This window comes from Harpegnathos saltator, unplaced genomic scaffold, assembly GCF_003227715.2.
Source record: "Harpegnathos saltator strain DR-91 unplaced genomic scaffold, Hsal_v8.6 scaffold402, whole genome shotgun sequence".
Taxonomy (NCBI): Eukaryota; Metazoa; Arthropoda; class Insecta; order Hymenoptera; family Formicidae; genus Harpegnathos; species Harpegnathos saltator.
Genome location: NW_020230209.1, coordinates 169,747 through 192,413, shown reverse-complemented (window position 1 = coordinate 192,413; position 22,667 = coordinate 169,747). Strand labels below are relative to the sequence as shown.

Here is a 22,667-nt window from a genome sequence, read left to right as displayed (position 1 = left end):
TCTGTATAAATAATGAGATTAGTAATTAAATAAAGAAGTTAGAAACGTCTCAGTATTACCAAAATATCTATATAAAAGTTCCTGTATAAATAAATAAGTATAAACTTAAATCGGGACAAGATATATTTTAAAATAAATGTAACAATATAAATCTATCTATATGTTTACTTATATCAATGTGAAAATTTATACTTATTCATATTTATTAGTAAAATTACATATTAGTAAAATTTGTAAAACTTTCATTTGATTTTGCTCTATCACTTTCCATTTGTCTACATATTTTTGTATATATTTCACTCTCTAATTGTTCACAAATCTCTGTATCTAATTCACACGTCTCAGTATGGTTACTTTTATCTTTCATCATGTTAGTGGGTTCGTTTTTATCATTTTTATCGGTAACATCAAGAATGATATCTTCTGTTGCCTTTATCACATCATTTTCTGAAAAAAATAATTTAATTCAATTTATGATTTATAATTATTAATTAAATAAATAAGTTAAAAAGGTCTGAAAAGTACCCAAATATCTAGATAAAAGTACCCATATCAGTAAATAAGTATAAATTTAAAGCACAACAAGATATATTTTAAAATAAATGTAGCAGTATAAATATATCTATGTTTGCTCATATCGATGTGAAAATTTATACTTATATAAATTAATAAAATTTGTGAAACCTTCATTTGATTTTTCTCTATCACTTTACATTTGTCTATATATTTCTGTATATATGACACTCTCCAATTGTTCACAAATCCCTGTATCTAATTCACATGTTTCAGTATGGTTATTCTTATCGTTCATCATGTTGTGGGTTCGTTACCACCATTTTTATCAGTAACATCAAGAATGATAGTATCTTCTGCTTCCTTTATCACATCGTTTCCTGAAAAAAATATATTTATTCAATTTATGATTTATAAAATACACATATATTTCACATTAAGATAAAAAATAACAATACGAGATATAAATTAAATATCTTACTCGTATTCTGGGCTTTAGATACATTCCGAGGTACTAATGTCAATGTACGTTGCAACACAATTTTTGATATATTCCTAAGCAAGGATTTTTTATTATCATTTAGTACATTAATATTTTTTATAATATAAAGAAATGTAGTATCGGAGACTTCAATAATTTTATTTAATATTACATTTTTGTAAGTACATTGTTATACTTACCATGATGTGCTAAGATACGACAAGTATATCTTTTATCATATTAATATTTTGCGATATATTTATTCCTGGATTTCACTATATTTTTTCTTTGACACACGTAATATATACCGTCAGCAAATAATATGAGTACATACATTGCGAATATTTAACACAAATTGCTCACTCGTGGTTTATTGACAAAGCCTCAGATCGACGTTAACAATCACGCATATTAAAAAATAAGGCGGAAAGTAACTACGATGCATATTTGAACACTAGAACGTTATGAATACACAGTGCCTAGACTATAGCAGTAGGCGACAGAGAGTATGTAGGCGATAGAGAAAAACAGTTGAACATCTGAGAAATGATAATCAACTGTTTTTCTCTATCGCCTACATACTTTCTATTGCCTACTGCTATAGTCTAAGCGCTGTGCATTCATAACGTTCTAGTGTTCAAACACGCATCGTAGTTACTTCTCGCCTTATTTTTTAATATGCGTGATTGTTAACGTCGATCTGAGGCTTTGTCAATAAACCACGAGTGAGCAATTTGTGTTAAATATTCGCAATGTATGTACTCATATTATTTACTGACGGTATATATTATGTGTGTCAAAGAAAAAATGTAGTGAAATCCAAGAATGAATATATCGCAAAATATAAAGATGGTAAAAGATATACTTGTCATATCTTAGCACATCATGGTAAATATAATAATGTACTTACAAAAATGTAATCTTAAATAAAATTATTGAAGTCTTCGATACTATATTTCTTTATATTATAGAAAATATTAATGTACTAAATGATATTAAAAAATCCTAGGTTGGAGATGTTGCAAAAATTGTGTTGCAACGTACATTGACATTAGTACTTCAGGATGTATCTAAAGCCCAGAACAAGATAAGATATTTTTTGTCTTAATGTGAAATATATTTGTGTATTTTATAAATTATAAATTGAATAAATATATTTTTTTCAGAAAACAATGTGATAAAAGCAACAGAAGATACTGTCATTCTTGATCTTTCTGAAAAAAACGATGGAAATGAACCCACCAATGTGATGAAAGATAACAATGACCATATTAAGACATGTGAATTAGATACAGATATATGTGAACAAATGGAGAGTGAAATAAATACAGAGGCATATATACAAATGGAATGTGATAGAGAAAAATCAAATGAAGGTTTCACAAATTTTACTAATTAATATAAATAAGTGTAAATTTTCACATCGATATGAGCAAACATATAGATATATTTATATTGCTATTTATATTTATTTTAAAATATATCTTGTTGCGCTTTAAATTTATACTTATTTACTGATATGGGTACTTTTATTTAGATATTTGAGTACCTTTCAGGCCTGTTTAACTTATTTATTTAATTAATAATTATAAATCATAAATTGAATTAATATATTTTGTTCAGAAAACGATATGATAAAGGCAACAGAATATACTATCATTCCTGATGTTACTGATAAAAATGATGAAAACGAACCCACTAACATGATGAAAGATAAGAATAATCATACTGAGACATGTGAATTAGATACAGAGAATTGTGAACAATTGGAGAGTGAAATATATACAAAAATATGTAGACAAATGGAAAGTGATAGAGAAAAATCAAATGAAGGTTCCAGAAATTTTACTAATTTATATGAATAAGTATAAACTTTCACATCGATATGAGCAAACATATAGATAGATTTATATTGTTACATTTATTTTAAAATATATCTTGTCCCGATTTAAGTTTATACTTATTTATTTATACGGGAACTTTTATATAGATATTTGGGTAATATCGAGACCTTTTTAACTTCTTTATTTAATTACTAATCTCATTAATTATACAGAATCTATATTTTAACTTATCTATTAAATATTTATTAATTTTTATAATAATTTATTATAAACTGAGAAAAATGTTTATTATTTGTAAATATAATCGTAGAGAGAAATAATATAAATTATATGCGTGTTGAAATAACCAATTTATATGATTATGGTTACAAATATTTTTATTTTACTGTAATAACATATTATTTTTATCAGAAATTATACATAATTTTAGTAATAAATACATTTTAAATTTTATGAAAAATTAATTTATATGTTATTTTGTGTTATATTTTATTGCACATTGTATATAAATTTAGGAATTTACAATTATTACTGGAATGACAATGTGTTTGAGATATATGAAGATGATAATATATATGAACGCACTTCTACTGAAAGAATAGCTACAGTTAATACAATTACTGAACATTCTGATGATAGTCATATGTCCACTGGAGGTATATTATTATTTTAAAACTAAAATTACTTCTTATAAATATATATAAATGTTATTGATTTTTTCAGAATGCATCACTAGTAATAACAGTGTGCAAGACAATTTAGAAAAGGATACTTCTTATATACTATCGAACACTTCATCTGATAGAAGTTTAGCTGAACCTACAATAAATAAAGAATCAAATTCTATTGTTGAAAAAACTAATAATTCCACAAATACATCTGGCGGATTGGATGTATCCATGTTTATAAATGTATCAGGAAAAGGTGCCCGAGATGACACCGAAATGTTTGTTTTGCCTCTGGATGCGGGAAAAAGAAAACATTTTTATGTACTGCAATACATTCCAATGTAAAATAGTTCGTCATTTGGAACGAATACACGGTAATGAATTAGAGGTACAAAAATTTAAAACTTGACCGAAAGGAAGTGTGGAGCGAAGGAAAATTATCCAAACAATCCGAAGACGTGGAAATTTTTATTTTAATGTTGATTGTGCACGAAATAACGGCGAATTGCTCGTAGAAAGGCGTTCTAAAAAAATATATAAAATATTACCATCTGATTATGTTGTATGTCCAAAATGCAAAGTATTTATATTAAAGTGTACAAGCAGACATAACTATAACAGATGTATTATATCCAAAACTAAATATACTAGAACGATATCGATTTTAGGCAGGAAGGTACTGGATCGAATCATGAAGCAAGCAGTGCTTTAAGATTACGTGTTTTTCCTATTTTAAGAGAAGATAACATTATACGACTTGTACGTTATGACGAACTAATTATTGCCTATGGAAATCAACAGTGTGAAAAATATAAAACTTCAGATCATAATGATAATATGATAAGACAAAAAATAAGAAAAATCGGTCGTCTATTCAACTTATTAAAAGATAAACATCCTGAAGTTGAAGATTTTGCTTCCATTTATTTTCCAAAATATAGTAGTGCTTGTATCGACGCTATAAACATATTATCAAGATTGTCTTTATGCGGAAAATTTTATAAAATCTCGTCGTTAGCATCTGCACTCGGAATGTTGTTAAAAGAAATAGGAAAATTATTAATCAACCGATATATCAGGAGGGAAGATAACAATAAGAAATTACTAACAGAAGATTTTCTAAAAGTATTTACTTAAGATTTTAATACGCATATTTCTAAAACAATATCTGAGACAATGAGCCGAAATAAAAGACACAAAAAAATTGTTTTGCCTTCAAAATCTGATATTATTAAGCTTTACAACTTTTTACAAGAGAAACGTCAAATAGCGTATAATTCTTTAAAAAAAGAGTTTTCTTATAACACATGGCTTACGCTTATAAAGGTAACATTAACTAGTGTACAAGTTTTCAATCGCCGTAGAGCTGGAGAAATACAGAGAACTTTAATTGAACATATAGAGAACTTTAATTGAAGATTATAAAAGTTATGAAGGAATCAATTATCAGACGAATGACATGTATAAAGCACTTTCAATACATGCTCAGCAGATAGCTCAGAAATATATACTATTTACCTTAAGAGGTAAACTTGGTAGATCAGTACCAGTCCTATTAACTGAAGAATTAAGAAATTGCATTGATATGATCCTAAGGTATAGAAAAGCTGCGAGAGTTTCTTCAAAAAACCCATATTTATTTGGTCTTCCATCTATTGCAAAAAATAAATACAAATATCTTTTGGCTTGTGATTTATTGCGACAATATGCGTTAGAATGTGGTGCAGAAAAACCAGAGACCTTACGTGCAACTGAGTTACATAAACATATAGCGACAATATGTATCAATTATAACTTATCAGAAAATGAGATCTCAGCATTTGCGAACTTTATGGGTTACAGTGACAAAATACATTTAAGTCACTACAGACAACTTGTTATTGAGAAAGAAATATTGGAAGTATCACAATATTTGGAAGCAGCACAAGGGAACAGCGAAGACAATGATAGTGACTATTCGGATTCTACGATCTTTGATAATGAAAACACAAACCAAAAGACATACAGCGATGAGTTTAATATAACTACATCTAGACAACTAGTTCAAGGTATGTATTTATTATATTTGTAACAAACAATTTTAAAAAGGTATTTAATTATCTTAGTAAGCAAAAAGTAACTGGTATTATTGTAAGAGTAGCACGTAATATAACATTTGTCACATTTTATTTATGTTGAGTGACTATAATGAAATTTTTATAGACTATAATGATTTTAGCACAATTTAATTATATGTTAAACCAGTTACTTGCTTTCTCATTTGCATATTAAGACAAAAAACGAAGAGGCCATCATGGATCTTTTCCTGAATTATTTTCTTGATTAGCTTTTTACTTTTACAAATTCACACAAGGAGAAAAGATCCATGACTGAGCTTCTGGATTATAATTTAAATATGACAGCAATAACATTATTTATAATTTCTAGTCTAGTTATTAAATTAATTTAGAAATTATAAATGATGAACACATGAACCAAAGATATATAGGGTATTTGCCTAATATTTACTCCTTTCGTATATGTGTAAGTCAAACTAAATAAAAAATTCTTTATCATTTTGCATAGGCTTTTTAGTTATTAATTAAAGTTGATCGCAAATGATTGCACGCAATAATACACTGTTCTTTAATTAATAACAAAATCTATGTGGTTATTTACAAAATAATTGGTCTTTTTATTCACTTTAATCTAATCTACAAATATACAACAGCAAGCATCGCTATCATAACTTATCTAATGTACCTGCATCTATAGTTACTTCAAGATTTTTCAGACATTTTATACAGGACATTCATTTTATTCAGACATTTTATACAGGACATTCATTTTATTCAGACATTTTATACAGGACATTCATTTTATTCAGACATTTTATACAGGATGGCTGACTAAATTTACAAATTATAAAAGACATAAAAATCATTGAAATAAGTACAGAGGATGGAAAAAAATTGGAATCGACTGTGTAAGATTTTGAGAAAAATTGCTAAATAGATGAGTGAATAAACATGCAATGGGCGAGCATCGCGGGCCTGCTACTCCAGCCCAAGTCGTGCGGAGTAACAGGCCCGCGATACTCGCCTATTGCGCGTTTATTCGCTCATCTATTTAGCAATTTTTCTCAAAACTTTACGTAGTCGATTTCAATTTCTTCCCGTCCTTTGTACATATCTCGATATTTTTTTATGTTTTTTATAAGATTTGTAACTTTGTTGTCAGCCACCCTATAGGCACCTATATGTATATATATTTATATACGTTTCTATTACAGGTTCTAGTACATGGGAAACATCTTACGATAATAGTGACTGCAACAATAATATAGAAAATGACAAAAATTTGGAAAATTTTAATAAATAATTGGCAAAAAACGAAATAAAAATAAGAAAAATGATGGGCATTGTAAGTTCTGGCAACGGCATTGTGTGATATTAAAAATAATATTAAAAAAATGTAGTCCAGCATCACGTATAGTTTATTATCAATAAATTCGAGTTATCTTAAACGAGATCTTATTTACAAAATTACTAGCATTATCGTCTACAGCGTATATTCATGCGTTCATTATTTAACTTATTTTTTAATAATTATTACGAAATTTATAATATACTTTCTTTTTACTTGCTCTATTCGTACACAAGCGTTGCGCCATTCATTGTCAGGCACTGAATAAATTTTTAACTTATACTTGCATCATGTATTAAAGTTGTACTAATAGTTATAAAATATGACATAATATACGTTTCTATAAAATATGACATAATATACGTTTCTATAAAATATGACATAATATACGTTATAGGTTCTAGTACATTTGAAACATTTAACGATGATATTGACTTGAGCAATAATACAGAGAATGACATAGAAAATGATACAGATTTGGAATATTTTAATGAACAATTGTCTCGTAAAAAACAAAAAAGAAATAAGAAGAAAAATAAACCCTGTAAGTGTAATATCATAATTTATATTAATTTTTACAAAGGACAAAACGTAAATATTGTTAAGTTATAATATTTTTTGCTATTACGATCCGTACAACATATTAAGCCTTTGCAGTCGATGCCGCCACAGTGGCGGCATTTGCAAGCCGTCGTAGAAGTCGGTGGCATTCATGATCGCTTAGCGCGCAGCACGGCGACCGGGGCTAGCAATAATGAAAGAAAACTATCCTCCCGATGCTAGATTCAAATGTTTAGATCAACTTACAGATACCAATGTTTATCAATCTCTTCGAAATCTGCCGGCTGCAAAGGGTTAAATTATGACTTTACTGTAATAAAATTTATAAATAGTAATAATATCTTTACGCCTTTAGTGATAAATCGAAATCGATGGACGGAAGAAGAAAAACGTCTCGTTCTCGATGCTTTTAGGCATTATTTGAAAAGACATAACAAAAAATTACCTTTCAATGAAATTGGAAATTTTTTACAAAGACATCCTGATTTATTAGCTCAAAGTGCAGCAACGAAGTGCAGCAAGTGTTAAAACAAGGATACATAACCAAAAACGTGGAATAAAAAAAATATAACTTCATAAAATAAGTTTTGTAAGAAATTGAAAAGAAAAAGCGCAAGTTACAACTACAACTTTAAAAAATGATGCAATAATCATTAAGGCTTCTAGCCCCTAAATCGAGAACTCCGCGTTGATTGCTTCCGAATGATGCTATCACTCTTCAATATAGCTGCAGCAAGAGGTTAGAAGCTTCAATGTTCATAAAAATTATTAAATAAACAATTATTCTTATTTCTTATTATTTGATTGTATTTCAACGTGCAATTGTATTTGATTGTTTTTTGATTATATAATTCTAGCACTAAATAATTGTGAAAAAAATATATAATATATACAAACCATACATATTTGCTATATTATTTATTACCCGAACCTAAATGTATGTAACAAGGCACCGAAAGACATTACGGCTATCGCTCGATTACATCCGTTAGCGATTCTCCGACGCTTTTTTTTTTGGTCACGCAGGGGAAATCCATCATGGATACCCCCTCCCCTTGGGGAGGGGAGGGAGTTATGTCGTACTCTTACCGACTAAAACCTCTGCGTGATGTCTACCTGTCGGACCGTGAGGAGGGGAGTCGGGGGAACTACTCCCGTATTCCCTCCCCAACCCCCCGGCCCTAGGGCTCCCTTCCGGGAACCCCTCACCACCTGTGTACCGCGCCCTGTTCCACGAAGGGAATTCAGGGCGCGGTCCCCGACGAGGGTTACCCTCCGCCAGTTGGCCTTCTGGTGTCCCCTGTCAAGGAGGGAGAGGACATCCCCCCCTCCTTACCCCCCTCCCTGCTAGTCAGGGAGGGGAGGATTTATAGGGGAGCGGGCCCGGCCCCAACCGGGGCACCGCTCCCCCCTGTCCCTACTTGTCCGGACGCTCGGGGGGGAAGGCAGGGAAGGCGTCTCGCCGCCCCCTACTCCCCCCTTGCGACCGGTGGCGGGCCCGGGGCGGCCGAGGGGACTCCCGACCCTCGCGGGCCTGTAAGCCCCCCTCGGCCGGCGCTGCCCCGGGCCCGCTGTCGCGTCCCTCGTTCCCCTGGGGGCGTTGTCCGCCCGGGAGCTGCTCCCCGCAGCCCCGGTACGGTCTTCGCCCCCACTCGGCGGTCTCCTTCTGGGACATTACTGTCTCACAGAAGGAGATCGCCGCTGTCCACGCTTCCTCGTTCCCGCACATGGCTTTGACCATGTGCAGTGGTGGCATCGAGTGATGAGCTCCTTCCTTATCCGGCGCAGGTACCGACCGAAGCACCCGTGCCCGGTCAGCACCTGCGCCAGACGGAAGGATAGTCCACGTCTCCTCCTGCCTGTCAACTCGGACAGGCAGGGGCGGACAGCCGCGGCCGTCGCTGGCCCGGGACCCCGGGGGGTCGGACAATAGTTCCGCCCGTCTCTCCCGGGTCCGGGCCTCGGCCTGGAGCCTCAGACCCCTCAGGGCCCTGACCGACACTGTTCCCTCCCTGCGGAGCTCCTTCACTTTCCAATATAGGAGGTGACGCTCCTCTGCGAGGAGTTCCACAGGGGGAACGCCGGCCAGGGTGGTCGCCGCCATGTATGACATGGTCCGGTACCCCCGAATCACCCTGATTAACACGGGCTGCAGGGCCTCCCGCAGTGCGCACTTGCCTCTGCGGCAGGCCCCCAGCTGTGGCGCCCAAATGTGCGCCCCGTACAGAGCAATCGAGAGCACCGCCGTGACGTACAGGCGGCGAGCCCTCCATCCTGGGCCCCATCTTGGGTGCGCGTCAGGCTGGCCACCGCCAGTCCTGCCTTGTGCACCCTGGGGGCCAGTTCCCCAAAGTGGGGTCCGAAGCTCCACCAGCTGTCCAGCGTCAGGCCGAGATATCGCATCGTCGGCCCGACGCGGACGAGAACTCCATCTACGAGCACCTGGGTCCCCAGCGGCGCCCTTCGACCCCTGCCGTGAAAATACACGGCCTGGGTCTTATTGGGCGCCACCTTGAGACCCAGGTCTCTAATGGTACTCACCACTGACACCAATGCCGTCTCCGCGCGGAGGCGGGCTTCCCCCCAGCTCTCCCCACCGGCTACCACTAACGTGTCGTCTGCGTATCAGACGACGTGGCAACCGAGGGGAAGCGGAGTGCGCAGCACCCGGTCGAACGCGATGTTCCATAGCAGGGGGCCGAGAACCTACCCCTGCGGAACACCGTGCTCCATAGCGCGCCGGCCTTGGACCCCGCCCACCACCGGGAAAGCGAGGTCTCTGCCCCCGAAGTAGGCCGATAGGATTCGCCGGAGATAGACGGGCACCCCGTGGTGTTCGAGAGCCCGTCCAATCTCCGGCCAGGGCACGGTGTTGAAGGCGTTCGTTATATCTAACGACACTGCCAACAACACTCCGCCCTCCTCCTCTACGACCGCCCGGGTCAGGTCCCGGAAGCACTGGATAGCATCCAGTGTTGACCTTCCGGGCCTGAACCCGTACTGGCGGTCGTGGAGGTCCGGCTCCTTCGAGGACAGGTGCTGGACGAGGCGGTCGGCAACGATGCGCTCCAGCATCTTACCCGCCTCGTCCAGCAGGCATATCGGCCTGTAAGCCGACGCACTCCCGGGTGCTTTGCCCTCTTTGGGGAGGAGGACCAGTCTGGCTCTCCTCCACTCTGGGGGGAATACCCCCTCCTTCAGACATCCGCTGAAAACCCTGCGTGTGGCTTCGGACAGGTTTCCCTCGCCGAGGGCGAGGGCCCAGACCCGGCCAGGAATTCCGTCGGGGCGAGGGGCTTTCCCCTTGGCCCCGAGCCTTTTCCTGGCCGCAGTGAGCTCCTCTGGACTCACCGCCAGACCCTCGTCCCAACCACCCTCCCCCAACGGGGGGGTCGGGATCATGGGGGGGCCCCCTTCTGCCTTCGGAAAGTGGGCATCCAGGAACCCCTCGAGGGCCTGGCAGTCTAACGTCTCCGTTGGTGGGGGCGCCCATGGGCGGATCTTCCCCATGACCCTTTTGTATGGGCGTCCTCACGAATCGTCCAGGGAGCTCACCATCTGCTCCCAGGCCGCTCGCTTGGCCTCGACGAAGGCGACCTTGAGGGCTTTCCTGACTCTCAGGTAGCCCTCTTTTGTCCCTCCGGCGTCCCCGCCTCGTCGCCGGGCCCGATAGTACGCACGTCTGGCGTGGACGGAGGAGTCTCGGAGGGCTACCAGCTCCTCCGTCCACCAGTACATGGCCTGGCGCCGGCGGGGGTGGGATTGGGGCATCGCGACGTCGCATGCCGACGCCACAATGCCCACTATTTCCCCAGTCCCATCCGCGGGGCTGGGGTCCCACTCACCTGGCCCCACGTCTAGGTGCCAGGTGGCCGCAAGGACGGCTGCCCGAAACCTTTCCGAATCTAGTCGATTAAGAGTCCATCTTTTGGGGAGGGGAAAGTTCCCCTCCCCTGGACAGCGGGCCAGCACCTGTGCGGGTTTGGGGAGGCGGAGAGCCCACGCTATATGTCTATGATCAGACAGCGATTCGCCCTCCGCCTCCACCCTCCATTCGTGGGACATCCCGGCGGCCGAGGGGATGGCCCAGGTCAAATCTATGATCGAACTCCCCCCCGGCCACACACAGGTGCTGGTTGAGCCCCTGTTCATTAACAAGAGGCCCAGCCCCGCTGCCCAGCCGATCACGGACTCGCCCCGAGGGTCCCTTTGCCAGGGACTGCAACTCCGCCCTTCCGAGTGGACGTTGAAGTCCCCGGCAATCACGACAGGTCGGGGATGCCGGGCACCTACGTACCAATTCCCCGATCCTGTCGAGGACCCTCTTCACTGGGGCGAGCTCCCCGAGACCGGCCTTATTCCTGCGGTAGGGGAGATATACCCCCACCACAATGATGGGCCCCCAATCGACCGCCACGTACAAGGATCCGTTCTCCCTAAAAGTACAGGGAGGGGTCCCCGCCGCAGGGTTCGCCACCATGGCCACCGAGCCGTCCGGGCTGCCGAACCAGTTCGGACCTGGTACCGGCACCCAGTACGGCTCGGCAACCACCCCCAGCCCGGCGCCCAGCTCAGCCATTCTCTGCAAGCAGAGATCCTGAGCCCGGGCGCCGCGGCCGAGGTTGGCCTGTAGGGCCCGGAGTAGCGTGAAGGCTAAGCCTTTCATGCCTCCTCCGGGCGGCCTACTTCAACCCCCTCTTCGTGGGAGACTTCCGACGGCTCTGGCGTCTCGGTCTCTCCGGAGGGGGTTTCGGCCGTGGTGGCCTCTAATGCGGGTGTCTCCGCGGAGATATGGGGGGTCCCTACTTGCGTGGTCTCCTCCTCTGGGGGGTACGAGGGGGAGCCAACCTGTAGGGGAGTCAGGGGCAGCGCTCCCACCGACACCCCTTTTCCTACATCCGTTGGGAGTGGGCCCAAGGGGTCCACTCTCCTCACCTTTGTCGCCTGGGCGTCCATCTCTAAGCCGTCCTCGGTCCTGTCATCTTCCTCCTCCCCTCTCCTCTTCTTTCGGGGTAGGGTTCCTTCCTCCGGCTCCCAATCGAAGTCGATGAGGTTTAGGGAGTGGGAGTGGGAGTCCTCCCCTGCCCCCTTTTCCTCTAGAGTGAGCGGAACTATCTCGGCCTCCTTTTTCCTCGGCGGGGAGGAGGCTGTTCTAGCCTCCTCCCTGAGCGGCGTTGAATCCCGAAGTTCCTCGACGGTGGCAGTTCAGGCCTCTGCCCCGTCTCTGTCCTTCTTCAACCTCACTTCCTATCCTTCCCCCTCCTTCTTTCTTCCTTTTCTCTTCCCTCCAGGAGGGGGTTTGCAGGCAGGTCCTCCGATCTTGTGACCGGAGGGCCTGCCTACCTCGGCGCACACCGGGCAGCGCACCGCTTCCACGCATCCCTTGGCGCGGTGGCCGGAGTTACCGCAGCGGTAGCACATACCGCTATGGTCGACGGCGCTGGTGCACCGCTCGCGCACGTGGCCCCGCTCTAGGCAGTGGAAGCACAACGTTGCGCGAGCGGGCAGCACCGTCACTCCGGCGCGAGTCCATCCTACCGGGACCCGCTCCGCGGCGGCGACCTTAGCGGCCGCCGCCAGCGGACACCGCACCACCATTGCGCCTATTCCTCGCTGGGAGACGCTTATCTCGCCGAAGGAAATTTCCTCCGGCGAGCATCCCCCAGCGAGGGCCACAGCGGCCGCCACCTCCTCGGCCCCGGTCGTCGCGTCCAGGCCGGCTATCCGCAGTGCTGCAAATTTCGCCGGCCTCTGAACGCGGTAACCGGGGCCTTTTTCCGCCGCCAGCTTGCGGAGCTCCTTCGCAAGCCGGTCGGCGGACGCCCCGACGTTGAGGCCACCTCTATCAACATAGCCCCGTTCAGGGCCCGGCAGACCCTCAGGGACGCTTTTATCCCTAGATTCGCCGGATTGACTCGGCGCCTGGCCTCTAACATGAAGTCTTCGTACTTCCCGTCAGGGCATATCACAGTGACGGCCGCTGAACGAGGCGGTTTCGGTTTGCCCGATGCCGCCGTCTGCATCCCCCTCCCGGATCCCTTCTTCTTTGGTGGGGGAGTGGAGGAGGCAGAGGTAGAAGCCCCATTTTTCCCCCTGCCTCGCCTTCCTCCCCACCACTTGAGACCACTTCGGCTCTTCCCTCTCCGCTGACTCCTGCTGGGGTCCGCATGGTCGTCGGGTCGCTTCCAACAACTCCTTTGCCGGCGTTCCTTTTCCTCCCTCCCGGGCTCTTCTTTCTTCCTCCTCCTTCAACTTCCTGGCCCTCTCTTTCCTCCTCCTCTTTTGCCTCTTCCTTTTTTCCCTTTTGGTTCCTTCCTTGTTTCCTTTCTGCTCCGCTGATGTTCGCGGGGCCTGAGTTGCTCCATGCGGGGCCTCTTCCTTCTTCCTCTCTCCTGCCGCCTGAGCCGTGGCCGTGGTGGTAGTCGTCGCCGGTGTCCCCACCGCCACAGCCGCCCGGCCCCTTCCGCCCGCCGCCATTAAGGAGTCAAGCTCCGCCCTCATGCGGCGGAGCTCCTCCCCATAGTCGCAGGCATTGTGGGCCGAGACGGCCATGGCGGCGTCCAGCTCTTCCTCCGCCTTCTCGGTTCTCCACGTCGGATGAGGTGGGTGCTCGGGAGGGTTATCGTCAAAGGACGGGATTTCCACGAGCACCCCCACATCAACTTCTTTCCTTTTCGAAGGGGGAGGAGGGGAGGGAGGGTTGATTTCCCTCTTCCTCTTCTTCTTCCTCCTCCTATCCTCCCTCCTGGCCTTCTCCTCTTCTTCCTCCGCCGACGTTGTCGTAGACGTCGATCCCCCGGCCGCCTCCGCGTACGACAGTTTCCTGCCCCTGGGAAGTGTAAAGGGATGGGGAGCAGGGGCGGATGGAGCAGAGGCCTTCGCGGCCTCCAACTCCTCAGCCAGCCTCCTGTTCTCATCCCTTAATTTCTTCAACTCCTTGCGGAGTTCCTCTGCTTCTTGTTTTGTTTCTGAAGCCGCCTCCCCCCTGCTGTCCATTTCGGCTGTTCTAGCCAGCAGGGTGGCCATTACGGCCTCGGAGGTGGCCACGACATGGTTCAGCAGCCCCACGAAGGTACCCTTCAGAGTGCGGGACCTTCGCGAGACTAGCCGAACCGCGCCTAATGCACGGCCCACCTCCGAGGCCAGTTCTGGCACTCTGGCCTCTCTCAGGAGGTTGATAGTCGCGTTATCGCGAAACACCTCCTCGACCGGGTGCCTATCTTCCAGAGATTGGAACATCCCCGTCGTGTCGAGGAGGATTTTTATCTCCTCCTGCAGCCTCCTGCTGTCCTCCTCTTTCTTTCTCTCTACCTCCATTTCTTTTTTCTCTTTTACTCCTACCCTCGTCCCCGTCGTGGAGAGCCTACCCGGCCCCTTCCTCGCCGGTTCGAGAGCCGGAGTGTCCGCGCCCGACGAGCTGCCACTGGTGGCGGTGGCTGCCCTGGCCCTTTTCCTCCCTCCTCCGAGGTCCCTGGTGCTTCCTGCCCCCGGCATTGGCTCCAGCGTGGTCCTCCCGAGGCCCTGGACCTGGATCCTGGAACCCTGCGACAATAAAATGTCGGAGCGGATCACAGGACCTCCTGTGGTCCGCCCCGACGCTGCCGCTGCTTCTACCCTGTCGGTCTCCTCCTGTGACGCCCTTTGATCCCCCTGTGTCCTCTTGGTGTTAATGGGAGGGGGAGAGGGGATTTCCCTTTGCCCCTTCTTGGAGCTCAGTGGGCCCGGTCTACTGGCCCCTAATACCGGGATTATACTCCCGGACACCAGGGGCAAGTTCTTCTCTCGTTGGGTGGCCGCCCGCGTCAACCTAACCGGCGGGCTCACCGCGCCATCCCCGCGGTCAGGGAGGCGCTGGGTTGAGGACGGTGGTCGATCCTCGATTATTAGCGACCTTCCAGGGGCTAGCCCCCTGGAGTCCGCTTGCTCATCCTCCCCCGAGGGAGGGGAGGAGGCATCCGCCTTGCGGATTCTCTCCACCTCTGATAGACCCCCCATCTCTTCTGAAAAATCACCCTGCAAGGGTGGTCGGTCCATGGACGAGCTGCTACGCCCGTCCGTTAGGACCGTTGAGCCCGAAGGCTCTGAGTCCGAGAGCTCGGAGTTTTGGTTTTTTAAAATCCGAGAATCCATACTTGGTCCTACGAGTACGGCGGGAAGTGGGCGTCGACCCCGGGTAGAGCCCCCGTATTACCCGGGGTAAGGCTAGCATGTCCCCTGGGTTCGCCAGGTGCCCAGGGTGAGGAACCACTAGCGACAGGTCACGCACCTGCCATTCATCCCATAAGCGTGGCATGCCTCAACCGTAGGATTACGTGGTGTTTTATAGAGCACGTCTTGCCTTAATTGGCCGCCTCACGGTCCGGCCAATTAAGGCAAGACCCCCGGCCCCAGAGATATGACCTAGGGTTACGGTGTGATAGGCTAGGGTCTGCCGGGGATGCCTGAGCCCCCTGTACCAGGATGCCGAAGCATCCTGGCCCCTCGCAATCGTGTCAGGTTATACGTCCTGACAAGTATGGGTTTGCAATCAGGGTTTTCCTTCCCCTAGAACGGTTGCCTTCACTCGGCTCACGAGCCCGTTCTGCCCGCGCTGTAAGGTCCTTCGGTTTGTACTAGTACGTACATACGGTCCTCCGGTCCCTGTATGAAACTCGAAGGCAGCTGCCCCTCCGAGAGTGAATAAGGACGCTCTTAGTCTGGCCTCTCAGTACAGATCTCTCCGGCATGGTAGAACCTGCTAGGGGTCGAAACCCACGCCGGCACAGCTCTGTACCTCATCAAGGCACGCAAGCCCCCCCCCACCACGTCAAGGTGGCGCCCACGAGGGGGCGATTCTCCGATGCTCACCACCTTGCTAAAAGAACCATCGAACTGCGAGAAAGCCAGATAAACAATACGCGGTTATCTGTCAAACCGAGGAAGAGATCCAGGAGATTCTTGTATATATAGCTGCGATGACCGAATGAGAGAGAGATTCATCCGAGCGATCTCTGCCAAGAGAGAGCACTCTTAGTCTGTAGATGCTCAGCACTTCCTTTCCACCTTAAATACGCGGTAAAATTCCATCCAGAAAACGAGCAGCGGATACGTGGCCGCTTCCTAGTTCCGCTGATCCGTTGCGCGAATCTCCGTCACCGACCTGAGGATCGCGAATTTGCGACCCTACTTCCGGACCTAACCTAATAAATCAGTGAATGCGCGGATTTTATTCATCATTCCAACCGTAATCGAAATACCGTGGATTCGCAGCATTCCACACTGACCTATAAGTCCGCATACGCGACTCCTAATCTTCGTTAACAACCAATTTTCCAGTCGTTCACAAGTATACACGCACACCGAGAATTGTATTGCGTATAACTAACTGTCTCGCTTAATCCACCGTGCGAGTCCTTCATCCCTTCCTTCAATATATGGCTCTGGGCTTGTGGGAGTAGTACGCTGTCCCCACAATCAAAAAATATGCGCAATTACAAGAACCACATCAAACCGCCACAGAAGACTTACACCGTGCGAATCGAACTCGCGCTCACGACCCCGGCCGAGTCTTCGCGCCACGTGCGCATCCATAGACATAGGGCGTGTTCCAAAATTCACTGCCAGTACTGAAAATATATAAGATCTGTTTTTTATCGCTGAATTAGTGTACACTCAGGGAACATAAAAAGAAATAGATATACATCTAGGAGTTAGTGAAAGGGAGTGGAGAAGAGAATAAATGTAAGATAGTGCAGCCAGTTCAGCAATAAAAAACAAACCTATAGTTTGTATCACGCAAACTATAACTTTTCAGCGCTGGCAGTGAATTTTGGAACACGGCCTAGATATATTATGTCTATGCGCGCACCTGTTTCGTACATTAAAAACAAGTAAATATTGACGGCGTTAAATTACCGCGAGTAATTCACCCACTCGCACCATACATAAACACTCCGTAAATATAGCTTGTACATATACTTGGACAAATTAAAGAGACACATTGATTTTCACCAATTAAAAATGAGTTACAAATCAATCACCTACTCTTCGTTACTTTCTCCGAACCCGGCAAACCGACGAGCCGAATCCAGAAAAGATCGCCCGTTACATATATACAGGGTTGGAAAGTTACTTTTTAAAAGTAACTCGTTACCGTTACCATTACTTTCGGTAAAAAGTAACTCGTTACCGTTACTCGTTACTGATCTTAAAAAATAACGCGTTACCGTTACTTGAAAGTAACGATATTTTATTTCGTTACTTTCCGTTACTTTTTTTTGTTGTAAATCCAGGATTATAAGAAAGGTGCTAAGACAAGATATAAATCGGACATAAGACGATTAGAAATATATATATATATATATATTTAAATATTTTTATTATTTTATGTTATTAAGTATTGTATTTAATGAAAAGTTTCTTAATTAGTGGATATGTATTTAATATTTGGACATTAGTGCCTGTTGACTTTAAAAATCTTTGCCATTCATCATAGGCAGATTTCTCATTTGATGTTTGCTATTTAAAATTAAAAAAGTCATCGTTATTATTGTGCTTATCAGACATCAAAAAATTTTTAATTGAAAGAATTCCTTATAAATCTTCTAAATACGTTTGCGCAAGTTTTCACTTATCTTCAGCTAACCAACTCAATTTGGGATGCAAACAGCTGGCAATTATCAATTCTTCTTTTTCGAATGTAGTATAAAACCTAAAGTTGAATCAATAAAATTAAATATGAACATATTGGTTTTTCTTTTTGATCAGATGAATGTTGTTTGATGAACATATGTATTAACCAAATTACACCAACTTACCTTTCTTTTACACCTTTCTGTATAGCTAAGGCCAATGGATGACAATATGTGAGTCCATCTTTATTGGTTCTCATTAAATTCAGCATAAAACAAAAAATGCATAGAAATTAAATACAATTAAGTTTAATTTTATAAAAATTAAAAAGTAACGATTAAAGTAACGGACGTTTTGTTACTCGTTACAAAAAAAATGTATCACCGTTACTTTTTCGTTACTGACACCAAAAAGTAACGGCGTTCCCTAATCGTTACTCAAAAAAGTAACGATACGGCGTTACAAGTAACGCGTTACTTCCCAACCCTGCATAAATAATATTCGATTATAATCTATTCATAATTTCTTAAGCCCACAATAGATAAGAATTGTACATTCCTAGTAAGCAAAATGATTGTGTATTGAGCGCAAATTGACAGCAAATTCGGTCAAAACTTGATATCAAAACCGTAGCTATCTGTGTCCTCATTTAGCTTGTGTTTTGGCGTCAAGGTTTGCTGCCGAGCAACTTGTAACAAAAACCGTGCAAGTCTTGTAGCGCACCAAGATTTGCTCGGTTTTCGTCAATTTGGCGTCAAATCGCTATAAGTTCTGCGCGGCTTTTACCGTAAATTTGCACCAAATTTCCGACAGCAGTAGAACAGAATATGAGCAATGTAATACTTCGCTAATGACGTCGATATCTCTACTCGTTGCCGAGATATAAGCGAAAAATGCACACGCCGTGAAAAAGTTCGGTCGACATGTCGCAGTGTGTACGCACCTTGACATTTCGCTTACCGCATACCCTTCATTAATCTCATTATATAATTTTCATTCCTGCAGAGCAGATGACGCATTTTTACGAATATTGTTGATATGTTAGGCGTTTACAGAAAATAGGCGTAAGTGTGAAATTTTGGCGCCAAAAGGAGCAGCATGCATGAGCGTCCGTGTCACTTTCAAACCGCCCGTACCATTTCGCATAAAATTGTTGAGATTTGCGCGTCAGTGAATTCTTTATTAAGGATAAAAAATTATTTCAGCTAAAGAATCCCAAACATTGACAAAAGACGATGCCGCCGGCAGTTCCCCGAAACAAATGATTGTCATCGTAGATACAGTCTGCTCAGCAGGTACAGACGCTTTCAAAGATGCCGCTCACACAATACGATCCTTTTAGGCCTGAAAAATTATAGTGGCACATTATTCGCTTATATCTCTGCAACCTCTGCATATAAGATATGGTCGATGTTCCACAATAAATGCTTTCGCGGTATTCTGTTCTACTCGAGTTGATTATTCATAACGATACGATTAATGACCCTGTGATGAACGCAATGTGAAAGCGCTCTCATCTTGCGTCTTGTCAGCCGAACTCGTTAGCGGCATTTACATTTTTCGCTTATATTTCGGCAACCACTCGAGATATCGATGTCCCACCAACAGCATTATCTTCCCTGCGTCCTGTTCTATGAGGATTAGTGGTTTCTAATGATACGAATAATGAGCATTCGATAATTATTGAGAGAGACCGCGTAAGCACGGCACGGGACAAGCTCTTACACGCGCACTTACCCGCTTCAATTAACGAACTCTTATTATTCGTACCATTATAAACTATTAATCCCAGTAGAACAGAATATGAGCAATGTAATACTTCGCTAATAACGTCGATATCTCTACCCGTTGCCGAGGTATAAGTAAAAAATGCACATGCCGTGAACAAGTTCGGTCGACATGTCGCAGTGTGTACGCACCTTGACATTTCGCTTACCGCATACCCTTCATTAATCACATTATATAATTTTCATTCCTGCAGAGCAGATGACGCACTTTTACGAATATTGTTGATATGTTAGGCATTTACAGAAAATAGGCGTAAATGTGACTGAGAAATTTTGGCGCCAGAAGGAGCAGCATGCGTGACCGTCCGTGTGTCTTTCACACCGCCCGTTCCATCTCGCATAATTATGTATTTCTCATGTAAAAGGATGGTGATTTGTATTAAACAAGAGTTTTATCGCCGCTTTTTACGGTCTTTTATCGCTGGTCATTGGTTACCTCTAATACAGATTAATGTCTGATATTTAATAATTTTCCCTTAAGTTTTTGTTAATTATACCGACTTAAGCTTTTCTATATATAATATCGTCGTGATGTAGCTCTGATTTATTATCTTAGTTTATTTTTCAATTGCTTCTTAATATATGTTGTCATCTACGGCTAGTCGTTGACTTTCACAGCAATCCAAATCTTAAAATCTTTAAGAATTTTTATTCCTGAACTGATACTCTACAGCGACTTGAGCTCTTTTCTACATAATATCGTCGTGATGTAGCTCTGATTTATTATTTTAGTCTATCTCTCAAATGCTTCTTAATATATGCAGTCATCTATACCTTGTCTTTGACTTTCATGGTAATTGTAACCTTAAAATCTTTAAGAATTTTTATTCCCGAACTGAGACTGTCCAACGACTTGGGCTCTTCTACACATAATATCGTCGTGAAAGAGCATTGATTTATTATTTTAGTCTATCTCTCAATTGTTTCTTAATATATGCTGTCATCTATACCTTGTCGTTGACTTTCATCGCAGTGGAGATCTTAAAATTTTTAAGAATTTTTATTCCCGAACTGAGACTGTCCAACGACTTGGGCTCTTCTACACATAATATCGTCGTGATACAGCACTGATTTATTATTTTACTCTATCTCTCAATTGTTTCTTAATATATGCTACCATCTATACCTTGTCGTTGACTTTCATGGCGGTGGAGATCTTAAAATCTTTAAGAATTTTTATTCCTGAACTGATACTGATACTGAACTGATACAACGACTTGAGCTCTTCTATACATAATATCGTCGTGTTGTATCACTGATTTATCATCTTAGCCTATCTATCAATTGCTTCTTAATATATGCTGTCATCTATACATTGTCATTAAATTTCATCACAATCAAAATCTTAAAATCTCTAAGAATTTTCATCTCAGGACTGAGACTATCCGGAGACTCGCGCTTTTCTAGACATACTATCATTATGTTATATTTCTAACTTATTATTTTACTTGGCTTCTCAATTGCTTCTCAACATGTGTTGTCGCCTACACCTTGTCATAAATTTCATTGCAGTAGAAATGTCTCAATCTTCTACATCTTACATATGAGACACGAGACATATTGAAAAGCGATTGAGAGGCAAACTAAAATAATAAATTGGAACTATTTCGCAATGACATTATGCTTAGGAAAGCACGAGTCGCTGTATAATCTCAGCCTTGAGATAAAAATTCATATACATTTTGATTGCGATGAAATTAACGACAAAGTACAAGAGACATCATACATTCGAAAACGATTAAAGGGTAAACTGAAATAATAAATTAGAGCTCCATCACGACAATATTATACATGGAAAAGTGTGAGTCTATACAGTTAACATGAACTTGGGAAAATAATGTTTAAAATTGAGAATTTTGCTATAATGAAATTTATGACAAGGTATAGGGGACAACACATGTTGAAAAGCTATTGAGAAGCCAATTAAAATAATATATTAGAACTAAAACATAATGATATCATGCCTAGAATAGCTCATGTCGTTGGGCGGTCTCAGTTCAGAAATATAAATTCTTATAGATGTTAAGATTTCGATAGCGATCAAAGTTAAGGACAAGATATAGATAACAGCATATATTAAGAAGCAATTGAGAGATAAATTAAAATATTAAATCAGTGCTTCATCACGACGATGTTATTTATAGACAAGCACAAGTCTGTATAATTAGCAATAACTTAACAAAAAGTTATTAAATATTAGGTACTAATCTATATTTGTGGATTACATGTAGTTTTTCATGACTATATAATTATTATAAAAATAAACATAGTTATTATACCGTGCATTTATTCTCTCACATATTTGCCAATTTTTGTCGAAGCTTTACGTACTAGATTGCAATATTAACCCAGTTATTGTATTTATCTAGATGATTTTTATCTTCTTCATAAGTTTTATAAGTTTATAATCACCTTCCATTTATAAAGAAAACTAATTTTTTCTGCAAGTTTATTTTGTAATCTTTGACGCATGCTTTATGACTATAACACAAGCGTTGGATGTCTTTGCTCAGATACTATATATAAAAAAATAGCTACGCAGCGACGTAAAGCGATAATGATGTCGCAAAAATTTCGATCTGTACGCTGATTGAGTATTCGAAACCATAAATGTAAAAAGAAACTACTTTTAATTTTTATGTGTTCACTAATATTTTTTTCAATTCACTCCGCTATGTGTATAAATAAAAATAATAAATTAAATTAAATCACATTAAGTTGCTATGCTACCATTTTGTGTTTCGTCCAGTGCGAACTATATTCTTTATATGAAAATGATTTGCTGTTGTTTGCATTA

At 42.4% G+C, this 22,667-nt stretch overlaps 2 protein-coding genes and 1 long non-coding RNA gene across 7 annotated transcripts; 2 read left to right on the top strand and 1 right to left on the bottom strand.

Annotated features, from left to right (window-relative positions):
- Positions 1-230: 230 nt before the first annotated feature.
- LOC105191951 (uncharacterized) lies at positions 231-1,474 on the bottom strand. Its single transcript, XR_850492.3, has 4 exons — positions 1,195-1,474; positions 995-1,068; positions 685-893; positions 231-447 (listed from the first exon to the last, which is right to left on the bottom strand). It is a non-coding gene; the product is annotated as an uncharacterized LOC105191951 (long non-coding RNA).
- An 80-nt stretch (positions 1,475-1,554) lies between these two features.
- On the top strand, positions 1,555-5,520 carry LOC105191950 (uncharacterized). 4 transcript variants are annotated; one of them, XM_019845470.2, is made up of 7 exons: positions 1,555-1,719; positions 1,797-1,882; positions 2,004-2,370; positions 2,618-2,827; positions 3,354-3,494; positions 3,562-3,894; positions 5,349-5,520. In XM_019845470.2, exons 3-6 carry the CDS (start codon positions 2,244-2,246, stop codon positions 3,849-3,851), a joined length of 768 nt encoding a protein of 255 aa, XP_019701029.1. In that variant the 5' UTR covers positions 1,555-1,719; positions 1,797-1,882; positions 2,004-2,243; the 3' UTR covers positions 3,852-3,894; positions 5,349-5,520. The 4 variants fall into 4 exon arrangements, with proteins under 4 accessions (XP_019701029.1, XP_025156878.1, XP_025156879.1 ...); XM_025301093.1 differs by having other exon boundaries at positions 3,562-3,880; positions 5,349-5,514; XM_025301094.1 differs by lacking the exon at positions 5,349-5,520 and adding an exon at positions 4,175-4,208 and having other exon boundaries at positions 3,562-3,880.
- LOC109503590 (uncharacterized) lies at positions 4,902-8,365 on the top strand. Of its 2 annotated transcripts, XR_003113265.1 has the most exons (4): positions 4,902-5,554; positions 6,778-6,908; positions 7,309-7,455; positions 7,828-8,365. XR_003113265.1 is itself a non-coding variant. In XM_025301096.1 (2 exons), the coding sequence occupies exons 1-2, from the start codon at positions 4,966-4,968 to the stop codon at positions 6,864-6,866; spliced, it is 678 nt and encodes a 225-aa protein (XP_025156881.1). In that variant the 5' UTR covers positions 4,902-4,965; the 3' UTR covers positions 6,867-7,193. The 2 variants fall into 2 exon arrangements, 1 of the variants encoding a protein (XP_025156881.1); XM_025301096.1 differs by lacking the exons at positions 7,309-7,455; positions 7,828-8,365 and having other exon boundaries at positions 6,778-7,193.
- The last annotated feature ends 14,302 nt before the right edge of the window (positions 8,366-22,667 follow it).

Bases quoted from the DNA above. Each gene is read 5' to 3' on its own strand.
- LOC105191950 (XM_019845470.2), top strand. From the start codon at position 2,244: ATGAAAGATAACAATGACCATATTAAGACATGTGAATTAGATACAGAT. The intron at 2,371-2,617 runs GTTTCACAAATT...TATTTTGTTCAG, and splicing joins TAGAGAAAAATCAAATGAAG to AAAACGATATGATAAAGGCA. The intron at 3,495-3,561 runs GTATATTATTAT...TGATTTTTTCAG, and splicing joins TAGTCATATGTCCACTGGAG to AATGCATCACTAGTAATAAC.
- LOC109503590 (XM_025301096.1), top strand. From the start codon at position 4,966: ATGTATAAAGCACTTTCAATACATGCTCAGCAGATAGCTCAGAAATAT. The intron at 5,555-6,777 runs GTATGTATTTAT...TTTCTATTACAG, and splicing joins ATCTAGACAACTAGTTCAAG to GTTCTAGTACATGGGAAACA.